The 25,826-nt window shown below is 48.6% G+C and overlaps 1 protein-coding gene across 20 annotated transcripts in view; it reads left to right on the forward strand.

Annotated features, from left to right (window-relative positions):
- EHMT1 (euchromatic histone lysine methyltransferase 1) overlaps positions 1 to 25,413 on the forward strand; it is a 121,476-nt gene extending 96,063 nt beyond the window's left edge. For all 20 annotated transcript variants that reach the window (XM_055719954.1, XM_055719957.1, XM_055719961.1 and 17 more), the window contains 14 exons: positions 5 to 87; positions 1,396 to 1,502; positions 3,456 to 3,578; positions 5,990 to 6,091; positions 6,866 to 6,970; positions 9,648 to 9,802; positions 10,634 to 10,801; positions 11,186 to 11,330; positions 12,298 to 12,375; positions 13,548 to 13,663; positions 15,987 to 16,073; positions 20,391 to 20,469; positions 23,431 to 23,606; positions 23,901 to 25,413. In XM_055719954.1, the coding sequence (XP_055575929.1) occupies positions 5 to 87; positions 1,396 to 1,502; positions 3,456 to 3,578; positions 5,990 to 6,091; positions 6,866 to 6,970; positions 9,648 to 9,802; positions 10,634 to 10,801; positions 11,186 to 11,330; positions 12,298 to 12,375; positions 13,548 to 13,663; positions 15,987 to 16,073; positions 20,391 to 20,469; positions 23,431 to 23,606; positions 23,901 to 24,084 (1,708 nt within the window). In that variant the 3' untranslated portion in view covers positions 24,085 to 25,413. The remainder of the gene's footprint in view (positions 1 to 4; positions 88 to 1,395; positions 1,503 to 3,455; positions 3,579 to 5,989; positions 6,092 to 6,865; positions 6,971 to 9,647; positions 9,803 to 10,633; positions 10,802 to 11,185; positions 11,331 to 12,297; positions 12,376 to 13,547; positions 13,664 to 15,986; positions 16,074 to 20,390; positions 20,470 to 23,430; positions 23,607 to 23,900) is intronic.
- Positions 25,414 to 25,826: the final 413 nt, after the last annotated feature.

A 25,826-nucleotide genomic window follows, 5' to 3' on the forward strand; every position in this document is an offset into this window, starting at 1 on the left:
GTAGACCCAAGAAGTTACGGTTCCATCCAAAGCAGTTGTACTTCTCTGCGAGGCAAGGAGAGCTGCAAAAAGTCTTGCTTATGTTGGGTAGGTGGCTCCTTCCCAGGACATTGCGTGTCTGGCAGTACTCCCAGCTCCTGCCAGGCAGCTGCCAGAGTCCAGTTCCCAGCATGGCAGGACGTCATATTCCCCACTGCCCCCTGTGAGTGGAGTTGGAGGAGAAAAGACACTTTACAAGTGATGTGTCATTGGAAATGGCTTCATCTTTCTGTGAAATGTGGACCTGCTCCCAACCTGTTTCTGCATTTGGGCATGGTTTTATCCAGAGAAGCTGTTTCTGTCCCCAGGTGACCTACATGTGATTTTTCCAGTCCCACAGAACTTTTTCTCTCCATGCCATGGGATAGTCAGGTTTTTGCATCCAGTAGAGAGCTAAAAAGGTGGGAGTCTGCTTAAGCTGGGAGGCATGAGCAAGAGAGCAGAAAGAAAGAGCCCTTCAATATACAGGGTTTGTTTTGGGGTACATTGTTGTCTGTCACCGGATGACTTGGAGCTGCTGAGCTTCTTTTTACCAGCAAATATTCCGGAGGAATCTCCCCCTTTGAAGGACACAGTGTTTCCTTGGGATCATTTCCTTTCCACTCCAGTACTTTGCAGTACATTTTTGGATGCTTTCTGTTCTTGTCATTTATCAGATTCTTCTTTTTTTGTCTAGCAAGTGTTAGCTTCATTGTTTGTGTCTTCAATAGCACAAAAATGTTATTCATTGATATTTAACTACGGCCTCATCATATGCAACATGTTATCATGCCCAGACATCTTTGTCTGGCTGTCATCATCGTCTGTCAGTCTTTGCACAGCTGTGTGAATCTCTGGCCAGATCCCGAGCTTGTGTTAGTTGGAGAAGCTCCATCCATTTTGTAGCCCTATGTTTGCAAGGATGCAACAAGGATTGCTAATATTAATTGCAGTTAATAGTGGTGAGACAAAAAAGCCCAGGTAGTACCGACTCTGTCTCCAACTTCTGTGTTGCTTTAAACAAAGCAGCTTTTTTTTTTCTTTTTATCATTGTATGGTGTTTGTTGGTTTTATTGCACTGAGAGGTGGTGAATTGTGAATCTGAGGAAGACAGCCTGTGCAGAAATTGTAATGCCTTGAAAGGTATTAAATTCCATGGTGTTTCTGAAACTCTTGGTTGGAGGGCTGTTGCATATCAAATGTCTGTGGGACTACCCTGAGAGCTTTCTGGCTCGAATGTGTAGTGAGCCTTTAGAAGGACTGAGGATGGGCTGGGAAGCTGTCCTTTAAAAGCCTCTAGCTGAGACCAGATTCTCCTGTTACGCTTTTCTCTGATCTCTGAATTGAGGTTGAAAGCATCTCTGCTTTCTTTTTCAGTGGATGGGATTGACCCCAATTTTAAAATGGAGCATCAGAATAAGAGAACCCCTCTCCACGCTGCTGCTGAGTCTGGCCATGTGGACATCTGCCATATGCTGATTCAGGTCTGTCTGCACTTACATTCTTCTGTACAAGCAATTTTCTGTGGTTTTTGGTCTCCTCCCTCACATGGCTAAAACACGCTTGGAAATCAGCACTGAAGCATCCCTCCTGTAAAAAAACCTTCTCGTTCTCAGGGTTTGCTAAGGAAGGAGTGGTGCAGAGTAACGTGAGGTCTTAGGTCACAGGACTGAAGCTGTCTTTCTAGGCTGTTCTCCAAGCAGGCTTTGCTCTGGGCAATGAGCATGTGAAACTTCGATGCAGGGCACAGTGGAGCACGTGGGAGCCGCAGAGCAGAGCGGTGTTCCAGCGCAGGCTGACCGCAGGCAGGCTGCATGTGGGCTGCAAGCTGCTGCCGCGTTGCTCTTTGTAACGAAGGCAGGTAGGCTCTGGAGCCCGGAATGTAGCAGACCCTGTCTTCCCTTCTGTCAAAACCTGAATAACTCCAGCAGGATTTTCCTCTGTGATGTAAATGTCCCGCACGTGGACAGGAGGGAAGGAAAGATGCAAGTTTGGCTTGTTGGCTGAGATTTGGATTCTAATTGAGGGAAGATGGTCAAGGACAAAGAGGCGCTCTTGTTGACCCACTCCAAAATGACGTGAAGAAAAAAGGATTTTAAAAGTTACAGCTTTTGCGTTTTGTACTGGCGTACATGGTCCGGAGTGACTGGAAGTATGTTTTCTTTACCCTGTGTGACTGGTAAACCTTAAAGGGCTTTCGAGAAAACAGCAATGCCACATCTCTGAAAATGAGCCTGCTGAGATGTTGCATTTCAGTGTCTGGAGTTAAGATGCTTTCGGAGTGCTGTCCGAAGATGCAGCTATGGCCCTACCCTGCTGCTCTCACTCACTTCAGTTACTGTACATGAAGGCAATGGAACGACTTGTATTAGTAAAAGGAACAAAATTGGCAAGGGGTGACAAACAATTTGAACTGAGTCTCACTAGGGTTGGCTTGTATCCAAGGTCCTTCATCTTCTTGTCTCTTCCCTGATGTCTGGCTACTGCAGTAGCACAGTATTTGGCTGGGAACGTCCCCAGCTTGTTAAACTCAAAGTGCCTCTTCTCTGGTCTGGTTTAAATAGCTGCAGCTATTTAAAAGTGATCAAAACAAATGCATTCAGTGGGAGGCACCTGGAAGCCGTGGGGCCAACTTCTTGTGCCAGGTGAACCTGGGTCAGTGTGTGGCTGCTGTAAACAGCTCTGTGCTTCACCCGTACGTACGCCTGCGTGGCCTGCCCGGAATTGTGCCATCTCTACAATTTTCTTTTGGTTTTAAGTATTGGGTGGGTTATTGAGCTAAGCTGAAGAGTTAAAGCAGGCAAGGTACATGACACAGTAGTGTTTTGGAAAAAAGTAAGATTTTGGTCCAAGGTACTCCATGTTGAACTGAACAGATTCTCAGAGACCTCTAGAAATGTTAACGTTGACTTCAACAGGAATAGTTAGCCAATCTCTAGGACTTTTTTTTTTTACAGCTCCTGCCTCTTGCAATCAGCAAGTTGTTCCTACTGCTTGTGACATTGGGAAGAGCTGGTTGTTTTGTTCATTGTGTCTGTAGAAATGAAAGGCCAGGGAAAATGAAGCTGCTGGAAAAAGGAGGGGGCTGATTTTTCCAAATTGTTACACAAACAGTATCTAGAATGTAGCGATACAAAATCCATTAATAACAGGAGATATTTAATAACAGCTCTTGGCTTCCTTATGCCCCAGTTACTGGCTGTAGAAGGCAGGAGAGGGGGCAGACAGTGTGTGCTGCTTTCCAAAACAGGTGAAGTTGGACTGCCGCCTTTCCTGGTTTTATTTCTTCCCCCCCCGCCCCCCCCCCCCCCCGCCTCTGCTTAATATGGCTAAATTTCAGGAAAAAACTTCCTACGAAATTTCTGCTCCCACATCCTTCCGCTGCTAACTGGTGATGATTATAACTGTCCTTGTGTTTGCCTTGGCCTCTGTAACAGGCTGGTGCCAATATAGACACCTGCTCTGAAGACCAGAGGACCCCACTGATGGAAGCAGCAGAAAACAACCATCTGGAAACTGTGAAATACCTTATCAAGGCTGGAGCACTAGTAGATCCTAAGGTAGCAGTTTATTTCTTCTCTTTTTCTCCTGAAGAAGCTTCTGTTCACCGTTTCTTTCTTGATAGGTTTTAAGTCTTGGGTGGGAGTACACAGGCAGAGGGGGAACGGACCTGCTTGTCTTGGGCGTGAAGGCTTGGCGAGGCTGTGCTTGTTGGTAGGATCATTCTCACGGCGCTGTGTCCTGGCTGGGAGCACTCTGGGGCAAGTGCTGCCACTCGCTACATTAGTTTGTGGCCCCAAATGTAGCAGGTATTTGATTTTGTATGGGGACCACTAAGTATTAGTGTCACAAATCCATTGCATTTGAATTTGGAGTTTGATTTCAGAGTTTCCTTCTCTATAGACTCTAATAATGAGGATTTTAGGGTGACATTTTAAAATGAGTTGGTAATTAGGTGCTTGCCAAGCCAGCAAAAATGACAGAGGAAGCTTTGCTTTCCAAAGGACTGATGTGTGGTTTCTTGCAGTCACGCTGCGGTGGCAAAATTGGACCCCATCTTTAAACTCTACCCTTTAATTTAAACAAATACAATAAAATGCAGCTGTCTGTTTGCCTTCAGCATGCTCTGGTTACTTTGCAATCTTGGAAAACGTACAGATCGTTTATTAGTCCCATAAATCAGATGCTATTTGGAACACAGGAACCCTCCCCATGTGAACTTCTTATTGTTACAACCTGCTGCTGTAGGCACGCTCCTCTGCTATTGCTGGGGAGTACGGCAGGGTCAGGATGTTCTTTTCGTGAAGGAGCTAGCAGGGCTAGGAGGATTGCACAAGATATCGAGTGCTGCCCACCCCGAGCCTTAAAAAGATCCTCAGGAGCCTGGTTCTGAGCTGGGAAGGGGGAAAAGACAGGACAGGCACACGTGAGCTCATGCTGGCCACTCTCCCAAGTGTCTTGGAGCAATCCAGATGTCTCTCACCTGATTTGTTCCTGTGGAAGAGAAAAGAGGGGGGGTTTAGCTTTTAAAGGAAGGAAGAAAATCCTGAGCTTGCAAAAGCAAATTAGAAGCCCGAGATCGCATCTGAAGTCTAGACTAGTTTATTATGTTAATTAGTTTCTTGCACCAAATTAGTCATCTTTTTGAAAGCAGCAACATTGCAGTTTAAAATCAGCCATTTCGATGAGGAATCCAGACGGTAACTGCTGTGGGTGTGCTGAGCCTGCCCAGCCTGGCCCAGCAGGGCTGCTAGGTGGAGGGGATGCTGAGGACAGCGGTGGGGTGGATGGGGGCTTCTCAGACCCCTGGGTGAAGGTTTTGATCCTGTTAAAAACCCACCCACAAAATCTGCAGGAACTTTTTTATTAAAATGTGCCTGCTGCCTGTAGGGTTGAGAAGCTGCACTTGGCTCATGCTAATTTGAGGGGAAAGCTGTAGCATGATTCAGGTATGGCAGGCAATATGGGGATGTGGAAATCCCTTCTTTACCCAAAGGAGCCCACACAGTGTAACCCCTACCCCAGGATGTCCCATCCTTGCTCAGAGGGTTGCTCCCCAGCCCTGTGCCACCACACTCTCAGCTCTGCTCCATCCAAAAACTCTCACCTCCAATGTTGTTTCCAGAGTCTTAGCTGGAAGGAATCATTTGGGTTTTCAGTCTTTCATTTCCTCCTCCTTATTTCCTGGTCTCTGGGCCTTGCAGCTTGCTCGTGGGATATAAATGCCTGATAAAAATCAGGCTTCAGCCACTGAGACCTTTCCTGTTAGTGTGGGAGTGTCTCTGTCGTGACTCACAGCCTGTCCCATCTCCACCGGACCCTGTATTCTCAGCTCCCAAAGGCATTTTTCCTTTCAACCTTCACGTTCTGTTGTTTTTGGTTTTGTTGTTTTTTTTTTTTATCTCCTATCTCAGTAGATGGTTGCAGGCACACTGGGGACTTGGTCTCTTGGCAGCCTGGTAGCCCCTGGTACCCCTTCGCCCTGCTGCCAGGTGCTGGGATAATAAGGCCTTGTGCTAATAAAACACAGCAAAAAAATCTGGTATTGAGACAAAGCTGATGTAAAGTGCAAGCTCTGCCTGTGTAAGGGATTTCTGTCTCCCCTTGGCTCTCCAGCACATGGAGAGGAAGAGCTGGAGAGGGTCTGTTGTGGAAGGGGAGCATCAGTCTGTCAGGGTTTGGGGCTGGTACCTTCCCTAGGCTTTGCCAAGGCATCTGTTCCCATAGCCTTTGCACTCTCAGCCTCCTACTCTGCATGGGTTGCACCTCTGAGCTGTGCGTAGAGCTCCCTCTGCTCAGTGCTGGCGTTGGTTTGTGCTCTCTCCACTCCTGGCAAGGGGCTGGGGGGTTTGGAGTCCTCTGCTCTGTCTGAGAACTTCCCTGATGTTCCTGAGCATCACTGGTGTCATGCCAACATGGGAAACACTAGGAAGCCATGTCTCCTGGGTGCTTGTTCTGTGGTTATGTCCAGGATGCGGAGGGCTCCACGTGTCTGCACTTGGCTGCCAAGAAGGGGCACTACGATGTTGTTCAGTACCTCCTCTCCAACGGGAAGATGGATGTCAACTGCCAGGTGAGGCCTTTCTGCAAGGGTAGAAACTGCTTTTCTCAGGTCAAGGACTCAAGTCTCAGCAGTGTGGGCAGTCATTGCTCAAATACAGTCCTGCTGCTGGGGGGCACCTGAGGAATTACGGGGTGACAATGCCATGGGCATCCTGGTTGCTAGAGAAGGCGATCCTCTCCACTGACCACATGGAAACTTTCGTTCCATGTGCCTTCATCTGCATTTTGTCCTTGACCCTGGATTTGCTGGTGGAGCTCTTCCTAGCAGCAGGGGTGGTAGCATCGTGGGTGTGCTGTGGAATGGGTCGAGCCTGGCACTCGCCATGGCAGAGCTTAGCCATTGCTGTAGGGTGAGGCATTGGGGTTCCTCGTTCTGGGGGAAGGCCAGCTCCCCCAGGCTTCTTGGGGAGCTTTTGTAAGAGCTTTTACACAAGCTGGATGTTTGTTGTGCCTTCTGGACAGTCAGCTGTGTTTGAACAACCAGGAGATCCATTGCCGGTGTGTTGAGCTGCAAATAAACTCCAGCCTGCTAGGCGTGTTGGTTCAAATCATGCTGGGCATGCAGGACCCTGAGGGACCTTTCCCTGGAGTGGTGGAGACAAGGATAGCGATGAGACACAGACATGGCGAGGGAAGGGGTCTGTGGCTCCCAGGCAAGGTGCTCCCAGGCAAGGTGCACCCTGCTGCGGCTGCCAAGGGGCTTGTGAAGCCAGCAGGAGGCTGAAGCCAGCAGGGCATTGTCCTGCCCGTTCTGCATGTCTCACCCTTTCCTTTCCCTCCTCAGGATGACGGAGGCTGGACGCCGATGATCTGGGCCACCGAGTACAAGCATATTGAGCTGGTGAAACTGCTGCTTGCGAAGGGGTCAGACATCAACATCCGCGACAATGTAAGGTTCTTCCTGGAATCCGTTTCAGAAATGAACCACGATCTCTGTCTAAAAGCCCAACAAACCCAAGGAGGCAGATTCTGGGCTCAGTGCAGGGAGGCGCAGTGGTCCCTTGACACAGGTAGTTTGGGGCAGTGAGTGAAAAGTACCTGGTGGGAGAAGTTTCCTCCGTATTCTGGGGAGAAGTTTAGAAGCTGGCAAGAAGTCCTTTTCCTTCAGCTCTTCTGACACAGCCCATAAGGATGCTGTACGCAGCGCTGCAGGCTGCAGTCAGCTCTGTGCCTTGCTGCTTCTTACGCACCTGGGTCCACCGTGCTGCCACTTGCATGCTGCGCCAGGCAGATCCCCCTCTAGTCCAGACTTACCAGCTCCACGTTGGTCACAGGCCAGTGTGCACTGGGCATGGGTTAGGGTTAGGGGCATCCTGCGTGCTTTTTGAGGGGCGTAAGCTTGTGCTTAGGTGTTCTGGATGGATTGGGCTGACCCTCTGCCAGCAAGTAGCACAAGCCTGGCTTTTCCTAGGCATAACAGGCATGTAGCCACCAGTGTGGAGCGAGCGTGCCCAGGCTGGCGGCAAAACGTGCTGGAGCTGGCTCTTGGCCTGCTATTCACCTCCGTAAATCCTGCTCAAGTGGGATGTGCTCCATATCTGAGTCTCTGGGAGCTCCATGGGCCCAGCAGTGCTGCCTGTGGGGCTGTGCCAGGCAGTTTCACAGGGATTTCCAAGTAAGCAGGGAAGATACAAGGGAGATGTTGTCTCCTTTTTTCCCCAGTCATCCAGCTTTCTGTTCAGGAGACTCATTATAATATCAGCACTGCTCCTCTTCTTTTTTTCTTAATAGTATGTTTCTCTTTCTTTCTTTTTTGTCTCTAAGGATATTGAAACCCCAGAAGTACCTGCAAGGCAGGCTTGAGTGTGAACCGGGGTGTGATTAGATATTCCAGGCACTGGCCTGAGAATAGTTTGAGATAGTGACATAGTTTGATAAATGAAAGGTAACTGGCTTCACTGCTTTCTTCACGGAGTTTTTACAGTGAAGTACCTTCCCCACCATCAGTTCACGCTCTAGCATGCCTCATGGCAGTCTGTTTTGTTGTCCAGGGCTCCTAGTGCTTTTTTAATCCAAGGGATTTAAGCAGCTGGTTTGTATTTGTCTCCCTAAACGCCTCACTTTATCTTGGGTGCTAGCAGAGGTAGGTGTTGGCATGTTTGTCTCCTGGGGCTCAGAAAGGCTCCAGCTGTGCCTGAGGAGTTGCCGTCCCCAGTCTGAAAGCCCTGCTGGGTAGGAACCTCCTCGATAGCTTAGATAGTTCCCAGGCAGGTCTGGATCTGATACTGTGCCTAAAAGCAAAAGTCGAGGGGACTTTCTGGGTTGCTGCGTTGCTTCAGAGCCCTACTGCTGACTCTGAACAAAACTGACTTGTTAGATCTGTCACAGAAGCCTTTTGGCTACCAGTTACAAGATCACACATTAAATGATGAAAATCAAATCAGCTCAGTCAACAATTTACTTGAAAGAAAAATGTCCTCTTAGTAGATGTATGTATGGCGTATCCGTTACTGTACCTAGGTTTGGTGTCTCCTGATTGCAGTCATTAAGAAGCAATGTCACTTGTGCTGGGAAACATCATACTCTGGGAGAAATGCTTTGGATTGTAATTATGCCGCTGTTAGGCAGTAGCCGATGCAAGGTGGAGCAGCGAGCCTAGGTGTCTGTAACCTGTCTGAGCGGCAGCACATGGTGTGCAATCGACAGGATTAATTTTTTCTGTAGATCGGTACATGATATGGTTAGAGTTTGGTTTTTTTTATTCTAGATGTTACCATAATGGGAGGCAGAAGCCTTATAGAAAAAGGGCTCCCCACTCCCTGGTGTATGTCAGTACACCCATTTAAGGAGGGATATAAGTTAAGTTGCGGTGACTTAAAGATGTGCTTTATTTTTGCTTAAAAAAAAAAACCAAAGGAGAAAAGTTAGGTGATCATTACTATTATTGCACTGTTGTAATGGACGTCTTTAGAGCTTGTCGTGGGGAAGTGTTCAAAGTGTGCTGCAAATTGCACTGTAACAGAAAACAGAGTATCATCGCTTAAAATATCTCCATCAAAAAGATGAGTGTTCAGCTATTTCTAGTGCCGCTAGTGAGAGATGAGTACATACAGTATTTAAGAGATGCCTGAAGTCGGATTGATTGCTTTCCCTGTGGCTCACGGTTCGCTTTCTAGTACCTTCATATACCCTGTAGCTTGTGCTCTGCTCTTATTCTCTTAATTTTGTAGCACTGGGAGACATGCTGGCTTTTCTGTCTGTCTGGGCTGGGGAAGCTCAGCTTCTAGCCTTTTCCAGCATGTTTGTTCATGTCTGTCACCTCTCTCATGGATTGATCCAGATTGTTTTGTGGCTTAGAGACAGACGATTTGCCTGCATGTATAAGGCAGGCGACGGACCGCTTTATGTGCAGCCTCCCCGTCGTTGGCGCGCGGAGGCGGCGGGAGTGAGAACTGCCTGCTCGTCTGCACGGAGATTTCCCTGCCCGCCCTGGCAGTCCCAGCCAGAAGGAGCAATGCCGGGAAGGAGACTGCAAGCCACATGTTGCATCCTGCAGGTGTAGAGCTCCCAGAGCGATAGGGTTTTAAGGCACTAAACAGCCTCTACTCTGTTTTCTTTCTCTCCAGGAAGAAAATATTTGTTTGCACTGGGCTGCTTTTTCTGGCTGTGTTGACATAGCGGAGATACTGCTGGCTGCTAAGTGTGATTTACACGCAGTGAATATTCACGGGGACTCGCCCCTGCATATTGCAGCCAGAGAGAACCGCTACGAGTGTGTCGTGTAAGTACAGCTCCAGTCCAGCCACTTCTCTCCCCTCCCCTGGTCACTTCTTTTTACTGGATGCAGGCTGGCAAGCTCAGGAGATCCTGGGAAACGCCTTTGGCATTTAAACACAAACCAAAATTGCGATGGAGGGCTTGTTTCTCCATTGCCTCGCTCCTGGGGGCACTGGGCCTGAGCTACCAGCTGCTGCCAGAGCTGGTGTAAAACATCAGAAAACGGGGAGTGGTCCTGGAGCCTTAGGCAGAGGGCTCGGGGGGCTGTACTCAGCCTGGGCTTCCCAGCAGAAAGGTGTCAGGCATCCTCGATTAAAGCTTTTTTTTTCCTCCCCTACTCGCCCTACAACTAGCCAGGCATAATATGGTAACAGGGCTTTTCCTTTGCTCCATCGCTGCTGTGAATGAAGTCCCCGTGTGTACTCACCAAAAGCTGGTGAGTATAAACAAGGGCCAAGTTCAACACCAGTTTTCTGCGGGACTGTTCCGTTTCCAGCCGACTCTTCCCACCCCATATCTTTCCCTGTCAGAGAGTTTCAAGCCTGTCTGAAGTTAGGCTGGTACCAGCCAGGTACCTGTCACGCCTGAAGCAAGGCGAGGTTTGCCTGGAGCTCTCGTGAGTGCCTAGAGCTCCAGTCTGTGGCTTCTGCCAGCGCCTTCACCTAGAAGGATTCACTGAACCATGCTTAATAAAGAAAACTCAGGTGATTATTCACTACTACAGATTCTTCCTTGTCCCTTAAGGGCTGGCTGGAGGATGCAATTCAGCTTGTTTTCCCCTTGCACGGTTTCTTGTGGGGAATGCTTAACCTCATCCTTCCTTACTGTTTTGCAGTCTCTTTCTTTCCCGTGGCTCTGATGTCACTTTAAAGAACAAGGAGGGTGAGACTCCACTCCAGTGCTCCAGCCTTAACTCTCAGGTCTGGGTGGCCCTACAGATGAACAAGACTCTCAAAGAATCATCTACTGACAAGCCTGCCCAGATAGAGAAGGTTGTGAGCAGGTGAGAATACGCCTGGCTTTGCTTGTGGGTCATGAAATAAAGCCTTTGCACGGGGGCGACAGGGGACCTGGTTTAAGAAAGGATTGCAAGTGCATGCTTAGCTTTTTTAATTAGTGTGAAGGTCAGTTTGGGCTTAGCAAGAACGAAGCATATGCTGATTCAGACCTTGGTTTGTAAATTCATCCTCCAAATGGAAATACTCACAAGCAGAACAATCTGTAACACGGGGCGGGGAAAAAATGAACTCGGTTCTAGTCTGTGATGCTTTCAGGCTTTGAGTGCTCAGTGATCAAAGACAGTAATTCTGCCCCAGGATGGCATCTGAATGGCCCCTTGTTCAGCAGAGCTTTTCTCCTGTGACAATTCTCTTTCTCCTACTGACAGAGACATCGCCCGGGGTTATGAGCGGATCCCAATTCCCTGCGTCAATTCAGTGGACAGCGAGCCTTGTCCTAGCAACTACAAATATGTTTCGCAGAACTGCGTCACCTCCCCAATGGACATTGATAGAAACATCACTCATTTACAGGTGAGGAATCGTGCATATCCACATGTTTTTCCTTGTCCTGGTGTGTGCATTCAGAGATGTTGCAGTGCACTGCACCTCAGAACAGGTTTTGCATTCAGAATGGTCTATGTCTAGTACTAATATTGCCATCAAATTCCAGCTCAGGCTGTAGTCCTGAACTCCAGCTCTTGCTCTAGGAGGTGAGATTCTGCTTTTCTTTGTTTCCAAGACTTAAGCTAACCTCTGCATTCAGTCGTGTGCTGTAGCCTCAGCCATCTTGTGCTGGCTGATGTGGCTCCCATTTATCCTTTTCCTCTGTTCTGTATCTGGAGAGTTAGTGAGTTGGTGGGAGACCTTCCTCATGCTGTCTCCCTACCGACTGCAGCATCCAGGCCAAGGTCTCTGTTGTGGTACTGGAAGTCCCTGAAGAACTGGGTTGTGAAAGCAGAGGTGAGGAAGCGCAGGGTGAGGGTGACCCCTCTGGGCACAGCTTTCAGGTGGCCCAAGTGACCTTCCCATGCCTCACCCCCTGTTGTGCAGCAGCTGGTGGTGGGACTGTGCTGGCTGGTGGAGTGCTGGGGAAGCAGCCAGCTGGAGCACCTGTGTGGGAGGAAGCAAGCAGCAGGGGAGGACTGAGACATCATGTTGCATCATCTCCCAGCTCTGGTCCCTCCTTGGAGCTTGCCTTGTCCTCAAGTGTGGAGTACAGCTCATAGGGCATGGAGGGAGGTTAGTGACACAGGGGAACATCTTCTCATGAGAAAGGAAGGTGGCTCAGTGTGAGATTCTTTCCTCACATTCGTTGCACACAGAAATAAAGAATGGAGTGAAGATGCCACTGGACTGATGAGACTGATTATCTTTCTGGCTAATGAGCTGCAGCAGGAGAAAGTGAAGACTTGAGGTTTTCTCTCTGACCCAGTCACAGAAGTTGCTCTCTCAGTTGAGTGAGTGTGGTGTGGAGTTAACCCCTTTTCTTCTCTTCCAGTATTGTGTGTGTATAGATGACTGCTCCTCCAGTAACTGCATGTGTGGCCAACTCAGTATGCGCTGCTGGTATGATAAGGTGAGGACACAGAACCTCCTCTTGGGCTAGACCAGTGCCTGTGAGCTGAACTTTGCACGTTCAGTAGTACCTTGAAAACAGTTCCTTGCACAACTCCTCTCTTCTTGTGTTAAAATGCCTAAAGTTGTAGTCCCAGCTTTGAGATGTATGTGACAATAACGAAATGAGTACTCAGGGAAGCTTTTCTAGTGTTACTTATTTGTGTTACTGTCATGCCAACTGAGCCATTAATTATACCCATGTGATAGAGAACATTTAATAATCCATGCGTGAAACGGCTTCCGTTTCAGAGCAACGTAGGAAATGCTGTAATATCTGAACAAGGGGAGGGTGGTAGAGAGATTTTTTTCCCCTGCTTTTATTTATTGTGATCCTTCTGGATGAAGACAAAGTAAAGATGTTTTAACTGCAACATTGCCAGAAGCCTGGTTTGTTTTGGGTAAGTGTGCTTCAATCCTCCAGGGAGGTTTTGAGGTTAATATTTGGACAGGTTCTGCTAAGATCAGAAGTTCTGTGAATCTCGGCAAGTTTCTCCCAGGGGGAACGTTGGCATCTTTCTTTGCTTTGTAGCCATTTTATTTACACGGTAATAGGTGATTACATCTTTCAAGCCTTAAAAGCCAAATTTGTTAAATATGATGAACTGCATCTATCACTTCTTTAATCCTACGTGGTTGGTAAATAATTGAATTGCAGCCTTTTTGGGACTGTTATTTGGGAAGATAAGATAATGTGGTTCACAGAACTTGGGTGTACTGGCCTTGTACTCTGGAAGTTTAGGCTTTATTCCAGAGACAGACTAAGCGTCTGCTTCTCCCCTCCAGCACTGCAAAATGATAATAATGGTGATGCACACCGGCTTTTTGCACAGCACTGTAAGATGTGGTTTTGGTTGTGCATAGGATGATGCCAGGCAGCAAATATCTAGACCGTTTCTTGCTGTTTGTCAGCTGTCAGTGATGGTGGCAAGTGTGCCACTGTCGGAGTGGAGGAAAACTACTGCAGAAGTTGAGATCTGGTGCTGATTTTGGGGAGCTCAGGGCCTGTCTCCACCTTGGGGTGCTCTGGCCTGTTCTTACACTTGGGGGAATTTCTGCTCTCGGCCTGCCTCTGGTTTGGAGGGGTCACAGGAACAGACAACTAACCCAGTCTTGAATGCCTCTCCTCTTCAGGATGGCCGACTCCTGCCTGAATTCAACATGGCTGAGCCACCACTGATCTTTGAGTGTAATCACGCGTGCTCGTGCTGGCGAACCTGTAGGAACCGGGTGGTGCAGAATGGGCTCAGGTGAGGAGGATCCAAACGCAGCTTATCTTGGCAAGACCAACACCAAACTTTTGAGCTTTCTGGCTCTCTAGTCTCAGCTCACCCATGAACCCACAAAAGCCCCAGACTTCCCGAGATGAGACAGGAGGTGGGGCAGGTACCACCGCACATGCAGTGTGGGATGCACGTGGGTTCCTGCGTGCTGCTGGTGGGAATGGAGCAGCAGTGGGTTGATGAGCTCAGTTAATATTTGCACCCTGTCCCTGCCACGTCGTGTAGGAACCGCAGTGTTCTTTCATCAGCCTGACCATGAAACATACAAAGGGCTGGTGGGTTTGCATGAACAGCCTAGATGTAACTTCTCAGATGGAGATCTGTGAAGAAAATAACAGCAACAGAAACGGCAAAGCCTTAATTTAGAAGATCTTGTGAGTTAGCAGTCTATATTAGAAATATAGGCCAGCATGCCCAGACTTGGCTGCTTAAAATTTCCAAGCTACTGGCGTGACTCCCCCTGAATTGCATACCTGAATACCTTTTGGTCTCCGGTGCTGCAGATTAGGCTGTTCAGGTTTTGGTGCCAGGCTAAAAATGTACGTGTTTTGTTTTGGACCTCTGCTATGGAGAAGTTTGCCACTGCACTATGTTCAGAGGAATCCCACTGGAAAAAAAGCCTTTTGCAAATTTTTTGTAGTACTGACAACACTTTTTTTTTTTGCAAGCTTTGTAGTTTCAATGACATTTCAAAATGTTAAAAATAAGTAAGGAAAAAGCTCGATGTGTTTCCACAGAACTTTACCTCTCTGGTTTTCCCTGCCAAGCTCCAGTGCTCCATTGTCTACGTGGGTGTTTATTTAGGAGCTGTACAGCTAGAGCTGTTGCTTTTACATTTTTGCTTCGCTAAAGTGTTGTGCTGAAAGATGGGAAGGGTTGGAAACCCAGCCATGAGCCTGGGAGAGCAGCTGTGTTGGAAAGCTGGCGGTAAGGTCGTCAGGTGCATGGCAGAGCTGTGCCTGAGGTCCCTGGGGAGGCAGTGCAGGGAACCTCTCGCGTTTGGGCTGCGGTGTGACACATGGGTGCTCCTGCTCCATTTTCAGTGCTTCCTTTATCAGATTCGCTCCAAATTAACTCTGCTTGGCAGCACACACATTTCCATCTGGCAGGCTGACCCAGCTCAGCTGGGAAGCTGAGATCGGAGCCGTGGTCCTGCTGCTGTCGGTGTTGGTCCCGACAGCAGAGCCTGAACCTGAGCTTGGCTCTCTGTTCCGCTGTGATGGATGAGGCAAAACATGGGGGAGCTTCCTCAAGTCTGAAATACAGTGTTAATAACTGGTTTCTCTGAGGGCAGCCGTTCTCATGAAGTCATGTTTTGCCCTGGTGAAGGATGCAAGAGTTGTGAGCGAATATGGGAAAATGCACAGCCCCTGGTTTGAGCTGACGGTGCAAGGATGGGATGGGTGGGGGGAAGAGGAGACAAGTACTGGAGAAAGCAACAGGATGAAGTTAAGGTGAGCATTGGGTTTCTCTTTGTTCCGATAACAGCGTTGCTGAGAGTGGGTTTTGGTTCCCTCGGGGACAAGAGCGAGCCTTCCCTAGCCCTGGAGACTGTTCATCCTGCACTTAACTCAAGTTCTGGCTGAGCAGGAGGCAGAATGACTTACAGGATTGTTTCTCTGCCTATAAACTCCCCATCAGTAAAATTCCACAGAGCAGCTCTTACACCAAGAAGTTTCAGGTTGCAGTGTTTCTTCCTTGTCTTTCAGCCAGGGAGCTGGATATGATGGAGTTGCTAAATGCACTGGCCTCAGCAGAGGGCAAAGGCATCAGAGCACTTAGCTCAAGGTGTTCTTAACTCACTGTAGGCTCCTGCAGCACACCTCCTGGCAGAGCTGCGTTGCCTTAAGTCCCCTTCCACCTTCCCTGCCTTCCCCTGAGCGCAGGGGGTGTGCATGGAAAGGAGAAGAAATGGTGGTGGTGGGATTCTGGTATCCTAGTGTAACCACACAGAGCATCCAGTGCCGTACCCTCTTCCCCAGCCCCTCGTGTGGACCTCACAAGGTGCAGCTGGGCAGGAGGAGGGGTTGACAGGTGCCCATCCCTTGTCCCCAGGCAGTTTCCATCCCAGCATCTGCCCACACGCTCTGAGCAGCAGTGGGAGTGGAGCGTACCCGCAGTGGTGCCAGCATGAGAACTGGGGTGGGGGGTGGATAGTTGGATATTGAAATCCTCTTTGAGTTTGCAGTGGTGGAAGGAAGGTTGCTGGCTGTTTTGCTCATCTGTCAGAAAAGTCGTTGCCATTCTGCAGAGTGCTGCCATTAAGGTGGCTTTGTTTCCTCTTTTCCAGGACTCGATTGCAGCTTTACCGGACACAAAAGATGGGCTGGGGTGTGCGAACAATGCAAGACATTCCACTGGGAACCTTTGTGTGCGAGTAAGTTATTCAGCTTTCATTAGCTCACACAAACCGTGCTTCCCGAGGGCTGGGTCGTTACACCTCTTTAAGGCAAAGAAGTGGTCACCCAGCCAAGCTGCTTGCCCTCGGTCAGAGGTTTCCTGACTCCATTTCCTATTGTGTGTCCTTTTCCTCATGGCATGGAGCTTTCTCCACCCCTCTCTGTCTTGCTGGAAGCGGTGCTCAGCTCTCACCCCTCTGAAACACAAACGGTGCTGGGGGGGTGGGAAATGCATTTGGGTTGTGCTGCGAACGTGCTCAACTCACATGTTCATCGTGGATATGGGACATTTAAGGCCAAGGCACTTTGAAGCAACTTTTTTCATATTGGATCTTCTTCCGTTTCAATACTGATGTCTCAAGAGGTTTTCCAGTGTCACAGCTCTGGTTTTAGTCTGATTCAGCAAAACAATGAAGCGCTTGGCGTTAAGCACATGTTTCGGCCCTGATTCAATAAAGTACTTAAGAACAAAAAATGTTCAGATTTACGTCAAGTGAAAAAAATGCTGTCAAACCCCATGGTTTTTAGGCTTTAAAGTGGTATATGTACTTTATATTTTGGAAATATTTTGGGAAATGTTCTTTCCATTGCAATAGTACAGTGACTTAAGACCTTCTAAATAAGGCTGGACTCATGATCTCCATGGAAATAGCTGCTGGGGTTTTGTGGAAGTAGTTATTGATGTTTTATAGAATTGGATTGGGGGTTGAGGAAGATTATTGTAGAATTTAAAAAAAAAAAGGGGGGGGAAATAAGAAAAATCTTCAGTGGATCAGCCAGATATTTCTTCCCTGTTAGGAGCTGCTAGATGATAAAATGTTTTTTTCAGAGGTGAAGCTTAAAACTGCTGTTTATGGGGAGTGTCTCAGGTCCATCTTCAGGTGAGGTTAAATACCAAAGGTCCTGGTGTCCTGGTTTAGCACCCAGAGTTGAGCCAGAGCCTGCGAGTAAACTGCTCTCAAAGAAAAAAGGCGCTGACTTGACCAAATCCTACTGGAACGCTAACACACGAGAAGAATAAGCTGTGGTGAACAGGCAGCCCAAGGAAGTGGGGCAGCCCTGCATGACGGTGTAATGAGTGTGTTGTAGAGCACATCAGAGCTGATGGGATGCAGATACCACAACCATGCTTAACTCTTCCCTCCACCCTTGCCAGGAGCTGCTGACACTGTTTCAGTGGTAGGCGCTATCTTCTTCATTATCTAAATGAGCTGCATACTAAAAAGCTGAGCTAATTTATGTCTTGCCCAGGTGCATTCCTCCTAGTCTCCATCACTCTCACAAATTATTTACTCAGCTCACCGACTCGACTCGCAGTTCTCCTCTCCTCCTCAAGCCGGATTGCATTGCATTGATGTCCTTCCTGTGATTCTTTATGGACAACCTGTAGACCTGGTTTCTTCTTCTCCTCATCTCTGGCAAAGAAGCCCCAGTGCCAGCAGTGCTCGGGGGCTGCTTGCACACAGCAGCTCCCAGGATTCGCTCTTGTGGAAGAGCATTTTGCATTTAACTCCTGGTTTAGAGCCCTGAGCAGGTAGTAGTTTTGTATGGCAATTATGCTGCTTCAGAAGGATGATAATTGGTGTAAGGATGACTTTTATTTCATAGTTTTTCACATATGCCCACGTATGTGAACTGTAGTTCTCACAGCATTTTTATTTTGCAAAACTCTGCTGGTCCTGGCTGTTTCTGTGTGTAAATCGTAGAATCACAGAATGGTTTGGGTTGGAAGGGACCTTAAAGATCATCTAGTTCCGCCTCCCCTGCCATGGGCAGGGACACCTTCCAGGAGACCAGGTTGCTCCAAGCCCCATCCAGCCTGGCCTTGAGCACTTCCAGGGATCCACAGCTTCTCCGGGCAGCCTGTGCCAGCGCCCCCGCCATGAAGAATCTCTTCCTAACACCTAATCTAAATCTACCCTCTTTTAGTGCCTTTCTTAAACACACCCTACTTTTCAGCCTGTCCTGTACTTCAGATACCTCTCCCCTTTTCTCTGTAATCACTCCAAAAGCAGGGTCACCCTCCCTGCCCCAGTGGGGTCCCGTGGAATTTTTAAGCTTTCCACTTGCAGATGCTCAGGGTACAGGTTTCTCCCTGGCCTCTAAATGTGTCACTGCTCAGAAGCTGCTGTTCTTCACCCTGTGCTGATGTTGCTGTGGGTTGTTTTGAATGTGAGGTGGTGTAACGGCTCGTTCTGGAAATGGCACAGCTGGTCAAGGGCTTTTACTGGAGAGGCTGTGAATTAGCAGGATGCAGAAACTAGAGGCTTGTGAGGATCTGGTCTGTTCCTTTCAGTGCACAAGCATGGTGGGGTTTTCAAATATTTTCTGTACAAAACAGTGATGCTTTAGTAAGATACCATCTGCATTGAGCCAGATATTTTAGCTACACCTTCAGCCAGAGAAGCCCCAGGCATCCCATCTCCCACACCCCGGGGAAGATGCTGGAGCCTGTGCTAGGGACTCCCTGCTGGTTTTGATCCCTGTGTGGAGTACCCTCTGATCTTGCGGTGATGAGTGGCACTGAAAACCTCTTGAGATGTGGTTACTTGCCACCAGCATGCTGAACACCTTGCTGACAAGGACGCTGGCTTGACTTCGGGGGTTGTTAAATGAAGGGGCTGATGCTCCTGCGCTCTTCTGGGTAGGAACACGTACCTCTTGCACATCCCTCCGTAACTCTGGACCAGGGAAACTTTCGGACTAGGGAAACTAGGGAACCATCTGATCTGTAAGCAGGCTTGGAAAGGAAATGAGTTACAGGAATAGTCTTTAAAGGAACATCAAACCAACAATTTTTCATTAGGTTGTCGGGTTTTGTTTCACTGAGTTGTAAACCTGAAGTGGCTGTCCCTCAGCAGAGTGTCTCTCCGTGCAGCATTATTCAGCTGTTTTGCAGCTGCTGCTGGCTACTGTGCCACGCTACAGCAATTTCTCTCCCTCTGTGGCCATCGTCTATCACTTCAGGTCACCACCGAGCGTGTGATTTCCAGTAATGCCGCAGCCTTACGGGAGCGCTTAATAAATAACAAGATGCAGTGGGGGCAAACGGGAGGATCACATGCGGTAGCAGCCTCATGCTCTGGCAGCGCAACTTGGCCAGATCGCTCAGATCTGGGAACTGCAGCCAACTGATCCCTTGTCACGGAGCACGTGGGTCCTCTCCAGGTTAACGTCTTGTGGCTCTCCTGTCCCCCAGCCCTGGAGGGAAACGCTGCCTTGAGCCACAGGGGGAAATGTATACAGTTGGTTAAGGCTTGCGAACGCTATGAGAGCTGCAGAGGAATAATGTGATAATGGCTGCTGCTCCTGGAAGTCTCTCTTGATGCTGCGAAGATTTTTTATTCGCATTGTGGATCCTGTGCTTATGATTAATTAGCATTGCATCGCAGGCCAGGAAGACTTGCAAACCAGAACCTGCTGTGCTGTTGCTTCTTTCTTGTATCCTTGCTCCGGCTCAGTACCCCTCCCCTTGTGTCTCTTACCGATTGCAAACAAGTCAGGGCAGGGGGTGTTGAACCTTGACAGTCCAAAACTGTTCCAGACGGAGATGGGGAGACAAATGTGGGAACACCAGTGCAGCAGGGACTGCTGCAGCAAGGGGGTTTGCATCAAAACCAGCCAGGCTAAGCAGCACATGCTTCGTGGTGGTCAGAGAACCTGATTGTAATCTGCCTTACACCTGGTTTTCCAACAAGGTGGTTGTTACTGGGATCCCAGCTCTGATGTATTCTGATTTGAGAAGGGTTGAGAAGGAAGCCTAGATCCTTCCAGGGATCTTGCCAGGTTAGGTTTTACCTAAGACTTTTAAAACTTTCAAAGGTATGTAGCCTATGTAATCAGTCACAACACCCAGGAAAATACAGGAAGGACAGATTACTTTGGGCTGTAAACAGCGCAAGTACTGCAGTGGTGTATAGGAGAGCCAGGACACGAGTCTGACCATGAACATAAGGAGAATTGGATTAATGTGTTGATCTTGGCCAACAAAGTGATTTGCCAAAGGAAACAAAGTCCTCGGGAAAAAGTAGATTTTGTTGGAAGGAAGGCTCCATTTTTAATATTAAAAGTGTTGCCCTGAAAAGATGGAGTCTGGAGCCAGATTTCAGCTGCCGTAAATTGGCAAAGCCCGGTTTGCCTTGGTGGCTCTGAGGTGACCTGCACTGCTAAGGCTGTGGGTTGCTGCCTGTGGCTGGGCTGCATCCCTTTCTTTCCCTCTTCCCAGAAAGAGGTGTCTAAACCCAAGCTTGTGATTGCATGAGCGTCTTATTTCTTCCTTTCCTGTTTGTCTGCAGGTACGTTGGTGAGCTGATATCCGATTCCGAGGCAGATGTCCGTGAAGAGGACTCCTACCTCTTCGACCTTGACAACAAGGTACTGTATCTGAAGGTGTCTAACAAGACAAACCCAAGGTCTTGCCTCTACAAAAGAGCAAAGAGAATATTTGCCTCCGTCTTGACGTGCAGCACGATCTGAAAGCTTGCAAAGAGGAAGACCACGTCCTCACTGCGTTTTAATAAAAATATAGAGTGGCTGAGGTAAGGCTTATTACCAGCAGCACTGGGCCACCGCGGTCCGTGCTGCCCACACCAGTTTTGATGCCAGGTGCTCTTCTGTCAAAACCGTTCGGGGTTCCTGAGTTCAGCTGTTCCGTTTTTGATGCTCAAGTGTTTATATGTAGGCTTGCAGCTGTGTTGATTGGCAGCTCTGTAATTTCTTCATAAAAAGATGAGCTGGAATACTGAAAGAAAAAAAAAACCACCACCAAACTAACAAAACCCCCTGTTCACTTACAAAGGGATCCATCAGATACCCTGGCAGGGACTTGTGGCTTGTTCTACGGGTAGTTACCCCGTGCTGCTCTTGGAGGGCTGTCTTGGAGCAGAAATCTGGCTTCGACAAGTGCAACCTAAAGCTTTTAAGCAGGGCCATCACTCCAGACTTTCCTTGGGAAAGGAGGAGAGGAGAACGGTGAGCTGAGGACTCAGAGGAGTGGGGTGGCTTCCAAGGAAGCCTGTTAAACAGTGTCTGTCTTGTTTCTGTTGTCAGCTAGTGACAAAGCAGCTTTGCTTTGTTTTTTTTTTTAAAGTGACACACATTCAGCAACTGAAAAAAGGTAAGTAATGAGCCTTGCACTCGGTCTGAAAACAGCGAGGTAAAGCTGTAATTACAAAGTTGAAAAGCAGCAGGGACTTCAGCCTGGTTTGTGTGTTTATGAGCAAGAGCCCACCCGGGCCTTGCCTTGCCTTTAGGTTGGCCTCTGGCTGTCTGTCTTGAGGGAGAACCTCTGCGTTTGCTCTTACAAAGCCTTCAGTGAAGCCAGGAGGGAGACCTAAATCCAGGCATAGGCATTGTTTTTTCAGGGTATCTTCAACGTGGAGCATCCCTAGAAAACCAGGCACCAGGTCATTGAGTGATGGTCAAAAGAAGCCCCTTGGGCCGGGCGGAGGGCAGGGCAGAGCCAGCCGGGTCCTGCGACCTCCTGAGGGATGGGAAATGGCTCCGGGTGTGAATCCCAAGCCTGGGACGGGCAGCCTTGGGGTCCTGGTGTGTCCTGGAGGGGTGGCCTGAATGGGCTTGCGCTGGAGTGGAAGGGTGTGGCTGGGTCATCATTTCTGCTATCCCTGTTCCTTGAGTTGTCACTCGAGTCCACATGCATGGTGAATCGTTCAGTGCACCAGGTCCTGCAGGCACATCCCATTCTAGGACTGAAAGAGGGCAAATGTCACACCGCCAAAACTTCCTGCCATTGCTGGGTTCCCAGGACGGAGGCATAGCATAGCAGGTGCTCTCTGAGCTTCCGCCGGTTGAAGGGATAGCTTTCTTGTCTCTGTACTGGAGAGCTGGGAAAACTCGTGCTATTTCTGGGAAGAAAGGTGAGGTTGAGTTTTAGCTGCTGTGGGTGCTTTCTGTTATGTTAAGCCACCCCTTTCCCCCATGGAGGCTTATCCTCCTCGGTCCTTGCTCACACGGGTGGCCCTGCTGCACTCTGTCGAGGGGAGGCAGCGGCTGGACTGCCTCCCTGCTTGCATCCCTGCTTGCATCCCTGCTTGCATCCCTGCTGCATCCCTGCTGCATCCCTGCTGCATCCCTGCTTGCATCCCTGCTGCATCCCTGTGGCCCCTGCGGGCACAAAGGGCTTTCCTGGCCATCCTCCCTTCTCAGACACCCCAGTGCCTTCCCGCCCTTAAGGAGACTCACCTCCCCCCAGAGCAGATTCACATTTTCTCCCTTTCCTCCCTGGTTGCCACCATGTGTCCGTCAGTTCCCGATACCCTCAGAGCAAGGTGGGAAGCAGTTTGCTCTGGGACTTGTCCTCCTCAGCAGCTTCCCGGTGAGGTCACCGCCTGTGTTGGTCAAGGCACCTCTGGAGAAAAACACCTCGGCTTGCAGAGAGCACAGGTCTTCCCAGATGGTCACTGGATGTGGTAGTGGGTGATGTCCTCACCAACCACGGCTTTCCCATGGATGAAAGCAAGGGGGTGACGGGAATGACTTGAAACTAGAGCTGGTAATACTGTGTGTGATATGGGACGGTGTGGGGTGATGCCTCCCCCAGTTGTTGGGACATCTCTCCTGGGCTCCTGCACCAGTCAGGTGGTGTGATCTGGCACAGCTCATCCATTAATGATTGCAAGGTGCTTGCCCAAAAGGGAGTTTGAGCACTGCTAATGGATCCTTTTGCTTTTGGCCTCTTCGCAACTGAAATTAGCTTCTGTAATTAAAGTCTCTGCTTTGCACAGTCATTCTCTGCTGGAATAAAAAAGCCCTGAGGGGGGTTCTTTTATTTTCAAGGAAGACAAAATATTACTGCTCTCTGGGCAATCTGGAAAGGGAATTTCTGTGTTCTCACTTTCACTTTTATCTGCAAAACCCTGTGTTTTCTGGAGGCTCTGGCTTTGTGTTTCCTAGCTGTCATGTTCAATTAGAGGACAAACAAGATGCCTGCTCCCCTAACCAGTAGCTTTTACCCGTAAGGTGTCTGTCTGCAGCAAACATCCATCCTGCTACGCCAAACCGGTGCTTTAGCAGAGCAGGGCTGGGGGATAGCTGGTGTCCAGCCAGTGTCAGGGCATTTTAAAAGGTCTTTGGGCTTGTGGGGGCAGAGTGTCTTGCAGAAAACTCTTATTTTTAGGATACTGTTGAATATAAACGTGTGTGTGTGTTGAGTCCCTTCAGACCCACAGTGGGTGTCCTGCCCTGGTTGTTCTTGAAGCTTCCCAGAGTTATTAGCGGAACGACCAGTAGTTTGATCATTTGTTTTATTTAAACAAGTAGCCGGGATAGTACTAAACCCAACCTCATCTAATGAAAGATGCCACGTTTCTCCCCTAGGATGGAGAGGTGTACTGCATAGATGCCCGTTTCTATGGCAACATCAGCCGCTTTATAAACCACCTCTGTGAGCCAAACCTCATCCCAGTGCGAGTCTTCATGTCGCATCAGGACCTCCGCTTTCCCAGGATTGCCTTCTTCAGCACCAGGCATATAGAAGCTGGAGAAGAAATCGGGTAGGTGGTGTCCCCAGGGGCCGCCGCTGCCTTGTGTGGGGAAGGACGGGGCGCAGAGTGTGAAAGCTCTGCTGCTCCTGAGCTGGTTCTCTCCATCCCTTTGCTCCCCGGGCCATGTCCCCAGGGTCCCTCGGGGATCCCACGAGCACACTCCATGCTCTGAAGCTTTGCAAAAACCCAGATGGTGGCAGCGCGGAGGGTCGCCGACCCCGGCATCTCATGACGGTGCGGGGTCCCTTTTGCTCCTCAGTGTTGCTGCTTTGCAGTGACCCCATCTCTGTCTCTCTCTTGCAGCTTTGACTATGGAGACAGGTTCTGGGACATCAAAGGCAAATACTTCAGCTGTCAGTGTGGTTCACCCAAGTGCAAACACTCGAGCTCAGCACTGGCCCAGCGGCAGGCGAGCACCTCGTCCCAGGACACGCAGGAAAATGGGCTCCCCGACACCAGCTCTGCCACAGCAGCCGGCCCCTTTTGAGGCTCCCCGCTCCACAGAGACTGACTTGTTTTAACCCTATAGATTCACATACTGTCTGAATTTCCATTTAAAGAGAAAAACAACAACAACAACAACAAAAACCACAAAAAAAAACCCACACAAAAAAACCCCACTCAAGGAAAGCCAAGGGTTCGTGACACTTAGGGCTGTGCCACCGACTGTTACTTGAGGAATAAGTAAAAGCAAATCCCGCCTCCGTGATGTTGTTCTCCCCTCCCTGGTCCTGGAAAGCTGCTGGTTTTCACAGTTGCGTGTGGAGGGGTGGCTGTTGCGTTTTTTTTTTTTCCATGCAAGCTGTCCTGGCCTCCATCTCTTAATGTGCTAAGTGTTGTCAGAGCCAAGGGAGAGCCGCCCGTCCTCCGAATATTGTTAATTGAATGGATCGCACATGCCAAGTCATCTCCAGTTCACTTGTAATAAACTTTGAATACTTGATGGGACTTTCTTTCTAACAGCTGGGGGGAGCGGGGAGGGAGAGGGAGGTGCTGGCACTTGGGTTTGCTTGGCACAGCCCCAGGGCAGGTTCTGCTGGTTGGTTTTTGTTGGTTTGTTTGTTTTTTTGGTTGTTTGGTTTTTGTTTGTTTTTTTTTTTGTTTGGGTTTTTTTTTTTTTAAGTCAAGTCATGATTTTCTCCCGCATCTCACAGGACATTGCGGTGGGACCTTTCCCTAGGAGCTAGAGGGCATTTCTAACAAATACCCTCCTTGTTACCAAATCCACCGGCTTTTTTCTCTTCTGAGGAGAAGAAACCCACAACCCTTACAAATCCCTTTGCTCCCTGGCCCTCTCCCGAGCCGACCAGAGACACTTCCCCTGAGACCCCGCTCCCTCCCAGGCTTTCTCCGTTACAAACCAGCTCGTCTGCGCCGCTTGGCCGTGTTACTGTCTCAGTGTTCGGTTCGTCTGTGGAAGGATTTCCCTCGCCCCATCGCAGTAGCGGTTTTAGAGAGGGAAGGTCGAAGGGGATTGTACAAGACACTAACTTCTTAAGAAAATCAGGTTTTTTTCTTTTTTAAAAAAAATAAAATGAATGAGATATATATTATAGAGAACCTCGACTCACGTCTGCCGGCTGGGGCGAACAGACAGGACGTGTCACGGCAAGAAGATCCTAAGATGCTACCAGCTCGTCTGTTCCCATCACTTTTCTCAATGCTGGGCACCTTCGATTAATTTTTAAGCCACATGCTATGAGGTTTCAATAAACTGTTTTATTTTTTACCATTAACTGAAACATTGGGGACTAGCATTAAAAAGAATAATAAAAAGAAAACCACAAAAAACCAAAAAAAAAAACAAAAAACAAAACGACAACAAAAAGAAACCACAAAACAAAAACGGTGCTGATTCTGGTGTGATTTTTGCTCACCACGTGAATATAAACTTATCAATTGTATAAAAAGAACAAAGTGATTTTAGTATAAAAATGCAGGAAAAAAACAAAACTTTTTTTAAATTGTTAGTATTGTAGTGTGAATAAATTTGCCATCACCTTTTGTGTGGTGGCTGGGCAGGTCATTATCTTAATTTTTTTTTTTTTTGCATATACCTTTAAATACTGTAATTAGTGCAGTAACAGTTTTTTTTGTTCATCTCTTCTAGAACATTCATAAAGCCGTCATGTTTATTATTATTATTTTTTTCTGTTAATGTTTTTGACAGTTTTAAAGGAGCAGTCTTTTGGCTCTGATCATTTTCTTGTTCTGTTTTCAATGAAATCA

This window comes from Falco cherrug, chromosome 9 (genome assembly GCF_023634085.1).
Source record: "Falco cherrug isolate bFalChe1 chromosome 9, bFalChe1.pri, whole genome shotgun sequence".
Lineage (NCBI taxonomy): Eukaryota > Metazoa > Chordata > Aves > Falconiformes > Falconidae > Falco > Falco cherrug.